This window comes from Puntigrus tetrazona, chromosome 15, assembly GCF_018831695.1.
Source record: "Puntigrus tetrazona isolate hp1 chromosome 15, ASM1883169v1, whole genome shotgun sequence".
In the NCBI taxonomy this organism is placed as follows: Eukaryota; Metazoa; Chordata; class Actinopteri; order Cypriniformes; family Cyprinidae; genus Puntigrus; species Puntigrus tetrazona.
This window is the reverse complement of record NC_056713.1, coordinates 2052545-2065044: the sequence shown is the minus strand read 5'-3', so window position 1 is coordinate 2065044 and position 12500 is coordinate 2052545. Positions and strand designations below refer to the sequence as shown.

General features: G+C 36.1%; 1 protein-coding gene across 2 annotated transcripts in view; it reads left to right on the top strand.

Annotated features, from left to right (window-relative positions):
- The first annotated feature begins 4998 nt into the window (after positions 1–4998).
- Positions 4999–12500, top strand: part of tmprss13a (transmembrane serine protease 13a) — an 11404-nt gene continuing 3902 nt past the window's right edge. The window contains exons 1-7 of one of the 2 annotated variants that reach the window (XM_043258170.1): positions 4999–5172; positions 8913–9096; positions 10184–10291; positions 10385–10648; positions 11631–11757; positions 12045–12140; positions 12223–12266. In XM_043258170.1, coding sequence (XP_043114105.1) covers positions 5155–5172; positions 8913–9096; positions 10184–10291; positions 10385–10648; positions 11631–11757; positions 12045–12140; positions 12223–12266 — 841 coding nt within the window. In that variant the 5' untranslated portion in view covers positions 4999–5154. Of the gene's footprint in view, positions 5208–8912; positions 9097–10183; positions 10292–10384; positions 10649–11630; positions 11758–12044; positions 12141–12222; positions 12267–12500 lie in introns of both variants that reach the window. The other variant, XM_043258171.1, reaches the window with a different exon arrangement.

Below are 12500 nucleotides of genomic sequence, written 5' to 3'. Positions count from 1 at the left end.
AAAAAAGACTAAATGCAGCCTTCATCTCACTCAAGTGTACGTCACTCGGATTAATTTAATATCGTGTAAAACTACTTGTTGTTGCTGTTTTTGCTGTTATTTTGAATGTTCCTATTCTTTTCCATGAAAACACCAGTACTTCCCCAGAAACTATCAACTTTGCCCAAAGCAAAGAATGGCACTCAATAGAGCCAAGACAACCTAAAAAGAACAAACATTGCCCTCTTCTGGCAAGACATATTACTCTCACCAGTGATTAAAGGTCATTTCATTCACAGCAGTCTCATGTAGACAGACCTTTGACTAATAGCATTAAGTATGGTCCATTTCGGTGCTTATTCTCACCAATATACCACCTACTTCGATAGAAGTGACCATTTCTGTGACATGTAAAGCCACAATATAACTTTTTGTTTTATATGCTATTTTGGGCCAAGATTAAGAAAATTGTAACAGCAGTAAACGCACCACAAACTTACAGATCACAGACGAGTGTGAGCTACAGAAAACGTTCACCGATACGGATCTCACGTGGGCTGGAGGAACCGTATTGATAATGGCTGAATGACTCTGGGGGAAATGGGCGGGAACTTTTTGCCAGGAATAGCTGTAACTTCCCCTTTGTCCTTCCCCAGAATGCATACTTTAGACAACACTTTCCTATGTTTCCTCCTAAAATAGGGCATTTTATTGTGTCATTTGATGCCATATAAAACTTTTGCTCGTTTCTGCTAATATGTGAGACAGAAACCCATTCAAGCAAGGAATGAAGCACAACCTAGTCTCCATGTCAACAGCGTTATATATTTCCATAAAAATAAACTATGAGGTTAGTTTATAAGGATAGCGATATTTAGATATTTACTTATTTATTTTATTTTGGCCATAATTGATTCAAAAACTGGAATGTAAACTTTAAAGTTTCCACTTCCCACCTCTTCTGCATTAGTCTGTTCGGTTGTGTTTAATCAGGGTTTCCCCTAAGGAAATCAAAAATGTTTTTATTACAGTAAAATTGTAGTAATTTTTTTTATCATTAGCATTATTGTATTAACCACAGTTTTACTACAAATACCATGGTTAAACTATGGTCAATTTGTTCTTACCATAGATTACAGTACCTATAAGCCATGTTTTTTTGCTTTCATTTGTAGTAAAACCATGGTTAATTTTCGTAAGGTTGGTGCTGAACTTTGCAAGAAGGTAGCTCTCAGGGATAAAGTTATCCTGGTATAAAATCTCAAAGCAGTCATTCTTTATTTGGCCAACGGGAGGTAGTGAAGAGTAAAGTACACTTAAAAACAAAATAAAAATATGCATGCACAGTTAATAAGGTTGCTAATGTGGTTGACGTTATTTAAATAATTATATTATTATTAAAGAAATCGGATGACTCCCAATTCTACAAGGATAACAGAAAGACAAGAGGAGCCAAAAATGCAAGCAAAGCTTCCCCTAAAACATGTTCAGTGATTTATCTTTAAAGATATTCAGAACGCTTTGAGTGGTTTGTTTTGTTTTCCCTTCGTCATCAGTCTTACGAAAATGCTTGGTCATGTCCCAGCCCTAGCTGTCCTCACCTGTATTACGTCACGAGTCTAAATATACATCCCCTATGTTTACTTTAGCCTTGCCTGCTGTTGAATGTGTGACCTGAACCTTTTGAAGTGCACTTTGCATCAAAGTCATGCTCATAACTGATTTCGCTTTGTTGTTAAAATACATTACCGAATGTGGGGTCTTTTAAACTTTAAAACAATAGTACCTTACACTGTTAAACTGTTATTATCTGATGTATTAAATGAATATAAAAAAACTTTTTAAAACAATCAAACACGTGTATTGTGTGTTGCATAATGTGTGTGACGTCACACTGACGTTACTGTAAATAACATATAACGACAGCAACAAACTGTAAATACTGTAATAACAAATATGTGACACCCTTTTGTTTTGGGTTTTTTTTGTACGTCATATTTAGGTGTAAATCAGTAAAGCAATAACACTCATGTGAATTTTTTATGTTTTTTCTTTAACTGTTTCTTCTTCGTTTTTTCTTATCAGTTATGTTTATTAGGGTTGTATGTTACATGTTATGTTGTTAAATTAGTGTAATGTTGTTTAGTGTTTGTGTAAATGACATTGCTCAGCTCCTAAATGTGTTAATATTTCAAAGCAGCTTGTTATAGACATATGATTTTCTCATCAACACCTGCATTTGGTGGCTATCAGTGCATTTCAAAGGTACAAAACAGATTTCAGCACTTTAACAGGTCGGCATATTATAATATTGGCATATTAACATCAGGTAACGGTGATGCCAGCATTTTTTTTTGTTCCACAAAGAATCATTAAGTCAAAGGTGCTTTAATAGAACCAATTTTTATATATTTGTTATATCTAAAGAACCTTCTTTTTCCATAAAGAACCTGTGAAACAGAAATGCTCTTTATGCAACCATTCAGACCACAAAAAAATACATTTTTTGTTTTACATTCTCCGTATAGTGCAGTAAAAATGTTATTGTTAAATATATTAATTACAATTACAGTTTTATATTTGAATGTATTTTAAAATGCGAGCGTTATTTCTCAAGTCTTCAGTTCATTTGTCATTACAAGCTGAATTCTGGAAATGTTGGGATGTTTTTTTAAATTTGAATTAAACTAAGTGAACATTTTACTCACAATAGAACATAGAGAACATAACAAATGTTTAAATAGAGAAATTTTACACTTTCATCCAGAGGCTCTCCAATCTGTGAAGGAGTGTGTAAAAAAATCGGAATACTTTAAAAACAACATCCCTCAACGTGAAGCCGCAAAGGCTTGGCAAATCTCATCGTCTTCAGTGCAGAACTATTTCAGGGAAGGCCTTGTGTATTTCAGCAGGACAAAGCAAAACCACATCCTGCAGCTATTACTAGAAGAGTCCGGTGCTGACATGACCTGCCTGCTTTCACCTGTAGAGAACATTTGGTGCATTATTAAACTAAAAATACATCAAAAATACTAACTCTTCAGCAGCTGAAAACCAAATTCCACCACCAAAACCCCAGAAACTCATAACATCGTTGCCCAGATGTCTTCAAACTATGCTACATCATGGTAAACACGGCCCCCGTCAAAAATATTGTGAGACCTGTAACAGGTGTCGTATTTAAAATGAGCTAATTCTGTGCGTAAATATTATTCTCACTTTAACAGTTGTATGGTGTTTGGGTCTGTGAGCCCCGTTTTAACTTTTATCAAAATAAAAATTATACTATTACATATTTTCACTGGCCTTGGCTCATTTTATGTGAAGAACATATATCGGTAACATTTCATAAGGGACCATCCCTTATAAACATTCTGTTGACAATAAGTTACTTTTAGTAGAATATAAGTAGAACTGTCTGATTATTTGTTAACTCATTATTGCGATGATCTCCCAAAAGACGTTGTACTGACGATTTCAAGTTATATTATCCATATCTAAAAACAGACGTGCTGCTTATTTTTTTCTGTGGAAAACCCTAAACTTTAGAACATTAAGTGTCTAGATCGCTCAATATATACAGTGACAGTTTGAGTGAGTCAGAGTCACGGTCATGTTTTCATCTGGATCTTAGTTTCATTTTTTTTGTCACTTTTCTCCTTTGTTGATACAATAAATTGTGGGACATGCATTTTCTAACTCATTTTAAGCTCTGTGTCGCTGCACACGTAGCCATTGAAAGAGATCACGTAACCTATCTTTTGCCTTCGTTGTATTCTGCTCTAATTTGTCAGATTTTCTAGAATTCATTGTCCGGCTTACATCGGATTACATAATTCAATTAATCAAGGTTGTTTCATGTCTGTCGTGCATAAAGACGTGTTTACAAAAAGCGTTCATGGTCAAACATACTGTACAAGCAAGATATCGATATAAGGAAGGTAAAAATAAATTATGGGAATGCGATGAACAGAAAGCGGGTAACTGAACGGTGCTAACGGTGGTGGGGAGAGTTGAATAAAAGCTGCCTTTTCTGCCTTGTCATTCTCTGTAAGGTATCAGTGGACTTCCTGTTAGGTGTTGATTAACAGATGGTGACGCAATGATGAACGTTTCTTTTATTTGACTACCGCTGTACATGAGAATGTTCTCACACTTTCAAAAAAAAAAATCTTTAGAAATGATGGTAAAAAAATGGCATCTGTGGTTGCCAGAATTCAACAATAAAAAATACTGTAACATTTTAGGTTTTACAGTTTTAAGTAAAGTTTACAGTTAAATACCGTAATTTCATTAACTGATATAATGTTAATATACCAACCTATTAAAGTACTGTAATCTGTTTTGTACCAAACGCAGGCGGTGATGAGAAAGTCACATCGCGAGCAGCTTTTAAAGATGAACATATACGGAAGGTGCTTAGTGTCACTTACACAGACACTAAACTAACTTTATGGTGAGACTCATTAAACAACATTACATGCATAACATAACATAACATGCAAGCCTAAAAAAATAAGAAGCTAATATAGCTAAATATAGCTATAAAAAAATACATTAAATTCGAACTAAATTTGAAATGCAATGCTGGGAATTATATATATATATATAATTTAAACTTATTATGTCTTTTTTCTCTCTCACATACACACTGACTAATTATACTTTTGATTATGATGAATCAAGCAACTTTTAGTCTAACTAGTCATCCGTATTTATCCAATGAAACTATTTTTATCTCAAAGCATTAACTTTGTTTACATGCATTGTGGGCGTAATTCATCATTGTTTTACGATATCCATTATGCCTGCCTGTTACACAGCACTGATCCTCTTTTAAGAATTTTCCAACAAGGAAGTTATTTTGATGCAAGACTATGTTCAGCTCGTTGTTTCCACACGAAGAAAAGAGAGTCAGAGGGGAGGTGAGGGCAGAGCATCCAGGACTCTAGTGTCGTGAAACTGGTCGGGCAGGTAGATATGACACTGCCATTCCTCCGGTGAGACTAAAAGAGGGAGGATAAGAGGGCAGTCCTAACTGTGTCTTGAAAAGCAGGTTAGAAATAGAAAACAGGGTCTCATTTTTCCCTTGGGATTGCAGACAGAGGTTGAAATCCTGCCCACCGTAATACATAGACACTTTGGATCTAACCATAGTCCTCACTCCCGTGTCTAATGGCAGACGATGACACGGTAAGACTGCAGAGTGAAAGCTTTTATTCAACCTGGTGTGTTTTTTTTATTCACTTGTGACAGATGTTAAAATTTTGTATTGCGTGATCCACTTCAAAGGTGTGTTTATACAAATGCATTGGTTTGAGGCTGGCTTGCATGTATCGTAGGGGTCTCAAACATTCAACATGGGTTTTGATTTGTCGTCTAAACATTTTTAGGCCTATACTGGTCAAAAATTCTTTGAGTTAAAAATGAACTGCATGTATTATCTAACATACCATTTCAAACTGTCCTTATAATAAGAGGGTATATAGTATACAATAGTAACACTTTATCATAAGGTATTTGTTAACACTATTTAACTATAACATTAGTTAACATAAGCTAACAATTAACAATACAGTACTTAGGTACTATGTTAACTCCAATTTACTTTTTTTCATTAAAATCAAAAATTGTATCAGTTACTTAATGAATCTGAAATATCTTTTTATTTACATTAACAAAGGTGAACATATACTGCAAATGTGTTGTTCAGTGTTACCTTGTATGATTAGATTTATGCAAAAATATGGTAATCACCTACCGCTCATATAAATTCTTACTATAAATATATTAAAGGTAATACGTTAAAAATATTATTTTTCATTTCTTATTTACTACTGCCACAGCTTGCTGCTAATTGCTTTATATAACAGCTAGTCTCTCTCTTTTAGATAAGGTTTTGACAAACCAGTTCCTCCACATTGAAATGAAAACATTCTCATTCTCTTTTTCAGGTTCAGACCTAAAGCAGATCTCATTTTTCAAATGCAAAACCCTAAGTCTTTGTCCGGGGGTGTTTAACTCAATACCGGATTGTTTCAGCTGTCTACGGGTCTACCTGCAGAGAATGGGCTTGTTTTAAGAATTTTAAGAATTGATTTAAAGATATCTGGTATGTCGAAGGGAATAGTTCACCCAAATATAAACATTTTGTCAACATTTACTCACCCTCAAGTACTTCCAAACCTGTATGAATGAATGAATGAATGAATGAGCCAGGCTGTTTTGGGTAACCATTGACTTCCATAGTATTTTTTATTTCCTACTATGGAAGTCAATGGTGACCCAAAACAGCCTGGTTACAAACTTTTTTGTAAATGATGACAGAATTTTCAGTTTTGGGGGAACTATTCCTTTAAATACCAGTCTTATTATTCTACATGTCAGAGAGAAACCCACTATTCATTCTGGACTGAAACCTGGGGTCAGTGTTGTTTCGTTATGTTAGACCGTGACATTTTACCAGTTCGTAGGTTTAATAGGGCTTCATAAAATTGCTGGGATATTTGTGTAATTGTTTAAAGGTTTAAAATTAGAATTACTCACTATAAATATTATATGTATTAATAATATACTCTCTTGTAAAACGATTTATTATGACTGATTCATATTAGACGTCATCGATTTGGCACTGCACCAAAAATGTGACTGGTCTGGTCCATTTTTGGGAACTGGGCAGGTTGAACAGGCTAAAAATAAGCATTAGACAGGCAAGCAGTAATCAAAAAACAGATTCCTGTCCGAACTTAATGCTGTAGCGTGATAATTAAAGAGTGGTTTCTATGGTGTATGTAAACGACGTGAGTTCAAAATGAATTCAGTAAGCAAAGGGTGTGAAACCCGCACCATCCGTGACACGGCTAGTGCAAACAAACAGGTTTATTATTATTATTTGGTCAAGCAGTGCAAGCACTCACACTCCTACTCGCTGGACTAAAGAGGGACATCTTCTGAAAGCGACAGAGAAAGAGGCCATTGAAATGGAAATTCAAGTGAGGTAGTCTGTGTCCTTCAAAATACATCAGTCTCAAATAAACAACTCAACAGTACACATCTGAAAGCGTCGAGGTCAACCGCATAGCTTCGGAAGGCGTAGGCCTACTGCAAATACAGCGCAAAACGTAAAGAGACAGTCAAGCCAGTTAAAATTTTTACTACAGTTGAAACCAAAGAAAATTATTATTTAAACCACGGTAACCACTGTTTAACTATGGTTTTGCTACACTAACCACAGTTTACCCATGGTGTTTAGTATAACTGTGGTTATATAAATGGTAGCAATTAATATGCCAAAATTGGGAATGCTAATTTAATTTTACTACAGTCATTACCTGATACAGAAGATAGCATCACCCGAATCAGGGCTCGTTCAGACAAGTGACAATCATTACATTTTTAGAGACACGCCAATGCCTTGCAGATGCAAATATGTTTCGTAGGATAAATATCGGGTGCTGTTTAAGATTCAAGTCCTTTGGTGTATTGTCCGAATCCTCAAATCTTTGAGTTGAATCAGTGAAATGGATGTTAAAATACTGAATGATTCTTTTGAGTTTTTGTTCATTTAATTTCTGGAAAGATTCGATTCTGGAGTTCAACTCGTTGACTTACTGATTCACCTGTAGCATTGAAAGGCTCAAGGGAATAGCATCTGTAGTATGATATCTGTTTATCAGTGGTCTTTTACTTCACTAAACAGAGGTTTTAGCACAGCAGAGCATGCTCTCAATGAGTCAATGAGCTGAACTTCCCAAATATCATGGTATTTGATATTATATCCATAGCTTAATACTGTATTTATAGCATCTGTAGTACAGGTCTGGGCTAGACCACTTTTATTCACATTATTTTTGAAGTCATCATCAGAAATGCTTAAGTTAGGAGTTTGGAATGATATGACAATGAAAACAATTCCTATATACTTTTAATGAACTATCCCTGTAAATACTTCCTGTCATGATATACACCCACAAGATTTCTGTTTCCATTGTTGTTCTCACAAGGAAGCATTTTATCCTGGTGACCAAACTGTTTATGTAGGTTACAGATCAGCATGGAGACATCAACACTTTGTCAAAGGCAATCTGCCAGCCTTTCCGCAAGACAAAGTGTTTCCCAGAAAACAGAGGCCACTGCATAAAAAAAACCCAAAAAACACCCTGGTTGTGTCTATTCAGCCTTCTCTTGGATGAAAATGGAGCAAAGGGCTTGAAATGAACAAGACAAGGAAACAAAACAGGTTTCCAAGCTGCATGATTAATGCAAACAACATTTTAGATGAAGTTTCAAATATTGTACAGATTGTCAGCAGGATTTGATGATGGAACATGCAGTCAGCAGAAACACATGGCCTCATTAATCAGGTTTCAGTAATTACCCCCAATTTAGTGACCAAAGAATCAAATGACCAAATTCCTGCAAACACATTTTCACAAGTTCAGCAAGAACAATGATCAATGCAATACGTTTTACAAGAAAGTCCTTATCTCTCAAATTCTTTATTCATTAAATGTGTTGCTTTTCGTTTTGTAATTAACTGTGAAATGTACTTGTAGTTTCACTCGTGAGAATTGTTTCTACACCTTATTATTGTCCATGTCGGTACACCCGTTTCTGGTCCATAAATCCATTTTAGCTGTTTCAATGACTATACATCAAAATTTGAACTTTATTCCATGTCGACGTTGATTTTGTAAAGCATGTCTTTTCTGAAAAGATTTTTCAAACCATTATCAAGGTTACAGTAAAAAAAAAAAAAAAAAAAGCAGAAATGCATGTATATCTACATTCTTGTTATGGCAAGAAAGCCAAGGCATTTCAATTATTTAGGACAAGGTACACTAAGCACATTGTAGGAGTGTTGCGTCTTTCATGTTTTAAAAAAGATAATGCTTTTACAATGAACTAATGAAATTTCACTTTTTCTTTTGTAGAAGGACCCTCCTCCACCATACTACTCTGTGGCAGGGGACCCACAGACGCCTCCTATGACCTACGAGGAGGTAATTCTTCAGGACCAATATGGGTTCACACAGAAACCTGTGCCAGTCTATGTTCCGATGGATCCACCGCCAGTACAGGTAGACGCCGTCATCATCACCACACAGCATGTTGTTGGTATGTACAGAAACTGGTTTGGTGCTACTGTGAAAAATAGCTTCCTATGTAATCTGCTCTTGCTAACTGAAGCTAATAACTGTTTCTACAAATTGATCCTAATTAAAACAGAGAGGGCAGCTGATCCTTCGCCGTGAATTTGAATAAACGCTGATCTGACAGAATAAACGCAATAAATACCATTTTGTGGAATGTTAAAGGAACACGCCACTCAACAGTTGAGTCTTACAGTTTTTGAATGCATTCAGCTGATCTTCGGGTCCGGCGGCAGCACTTTTAGCTTTAGCTTAGCATAGATAATTGAATCTGATTTGACCATTAGCGTCACGTTTAAAAATGACCAAAGAGTTTCAATATTTTTTCTATTTGCATCACATTGCTTTCCAAGGGTGACGTAAAATGAAAAGTCACTAGGAACTATAATATTATTGCGCCTGCTGCAATCATATTATGGTTGGCAAAGTTCCTTGATTATTACACCGGAATGAAAGTATAGTTCCTAGTTATATCCGATGCAAGGACTGCTGGAACATTGTCCTGCTCCACTTCACAGCTGCCAAGTGAAAGGAGAATTTTAGAACAACAGGACATTTATACAACACTTTATTTAAAAGAAAAAAAACGCTCAATCTGCAAGTCATATGTCATCGCACTATTTCAGTATCATGCACATGTGCAATGCATTTACTCGCATGCTCGATAAAAAGAAAAGAAATAAACCACCCCCTTGAATCCGCCCGAAATTTCATTGATTATGGTGTTTACATGAAGCCTGTTCAATCCGATTGAGCCGTCGACCTGATTACAAATGGATTTTTTGGTTACATGCAAACTTAGCCAGTTACACCACCTACGCGTTTTCACTTCAAAACCAAGAAAAACTACTTGAATTTAATCTGAAATGAAATGAAAAGAAAAACTGAAAACATTAACCATAGACACGGTGCATATTTTTCTTTATAAACTGCATAAAGTTGTATTTTTTAATTAAAGAATAGTCCTTGACTCGGCTACATATATGGTGCTACATACCTCCAATCAAATATGTGAGAGGTTAGTTGAGTATGAGTTGTTCTTGTGCCTTTAGTTCCTTCAAAAAGGCAGAAGTCTTGCGGACGGAGTGCCAAGTGTTGGGGTGGATGTGTAGGTGCGCTGCTGGTGTTGGCTCTCATTGGACTGGCCATCTGGCTTGGAGGTAAGATGTATCTGTAAAGACAGGGCGCACTATTAATGCTTACCTTGTATCTAAACCCCTCTACTTTTTTTCTCTTTAACATTATATGGATAGTACGTTACGGATCCAAGTCGTATTCTGGAAATTATGAGAATGACTGCAAGGGACAAGATTGCAAAGAACAGGAACAGGGCAGTGACTGCAAGGGAAATGACTGCAACGAACAAGAACACGGCAGCGATTGCAAGGGAAAAGACTGCAACGAACAAGGGCACAAGACTGAAGATGGCACGAGTGTACCTGACGCCTGCTCCAACTCCTCCAAGCAGTGTGACGGCGTCCAAAACTGCCAGCAGGCCGCTGATGAGACGAACTGCGGTGAGAACGCTTTCTACACAAAAAGCTGACAATCAGACGTAATTGATTCTTTCAAGGTGCAACACGGAGAGAGTAATGATCGAGTGTTTCAGAGAGTGCTTTGGCTTTAAAGTGAAATTACAAGGAAACTAGATTTCAAGATTAGCGAGAACCCGTACCGCTCTGAGAAAAGCATTTACTGTACACAGTAAGGCCTCTATTTACTGTATTATGACACACGATGTTTAGAAACGAAATTGTGGAAGATAAGGCCCATATAAGAAAACTTTAAGTTAACAATATATTAGGGTTGGGCATTGATTAATCACAATTTATCACATCCAAAATAAAATATTTTTTTATATAATGTGTGTGTATATACAGTATGTTTTTTGTAAATATAAATAGGTTATTAAAAAATAAATAAAAATAGAGTGTGGTGGGAGGAGCTAACGACAGACACAGTGGGTGTGGCCTCGGAGAGGCTTTTTTTATGAATTAAATACAAAATAAAGTGTCCAGGGAAAAGAAAGTGTCCAAAAACGAGGGAAGTCGTGTCCTCGTCGTGCTGCAGGGGGAGTGCAGGTCGGGTAGTGTTCCAGGGGGAAGGGTCCAGGTAAGGGGCGGAGTCCGGCGGCCGCACGGTGCGTGCTGCTCGGTAGGCGGCGGTGAGTGCAGGTGTGGTAGTGTTCCAGGGGAAGGGTCCAGGTAAGGGTGTTTTTTTAACAAATATGAGCAGTACACACATATATTATTATTTTGGATGCGGAGTAACAACTGTAAAGTACTTTCTGCAATTTATATAAATAATGCAATATAAATATCTTGCAAATATTTATATAATATTATAAATATTACAAATATAAAGACAAAATTGCTTTGGCAAAGTACTAAGATGACTGAAACAAACAAACAAAAAAAAGTTGTTGCAGTAAGTATGATAAAAATACTAATCAATCAATTATTATTGCATTGTTTTAACTTTCCTCTTCAATATCCTCAGTGAGATTTGCAGAAGGTGGAGTGCTGCAGGTCAGAACTGCTCAGGATGGTCGATTCCTTCCAGTGTGTTATCAGGGATTGGATCAGGGTTATGCTGACCAGATCTGTGAACAGATGGGCTTTAGAAGGTAAACTAAGAAGAATATTTCACCCAAACACGAATCATCTTGGCATGCATCATTATCTTTTGAATAATAGTCCATATGACTTGTACATTCAGTTTTTTTCTACTGTCTTTCATTGTAGAAAAAAGCGTTCATGTGGATTTGAAACAATATGATAACTAGATATTTATATTTTCGGAATGAACCATAATGCATTAATGGATCTTAAGCTCCATATATGACCAAATATGAATCTTGTCCCAACAACAACAACTATTTTTATATATCCTCCTCTGGTTTCTGTGCCTTAGGTCTTATGCATCAAATCCAGTGGATAGCAAGACGTCTGTAGCCCTTACTGTAGGAAAGAGATCAGCTAAACTAATACAGGGTCTGGTAAATGTCAGGTAAGTCTAGTTTATATCACGGCAGATGTTTCGTTTTTCCACTCAACAACACATGCAATGCCTTTTTGTGATTTTCATTCAGTTCGGGATGTCAGGATGAGAAAGCAGTCTCGCTTGAATGTACAGGTAGGAATAAATATTTATTATTATTATTATTATTATTACCCTTATATGCATGTATGTTCTGCCAATCATTATTACATATTCAGGTCTATAGTTACCTGAACCTATATGTCCAGCACGAATGTAAATCGAATGGAACTACTGCAATAGCAAATAAACAGTTACAGAAGAATAAAATATAGTATTTTTCTTTACCTTTTGAAACTTAAAAGGGTTCAATTCAACCCAAGGACCCAA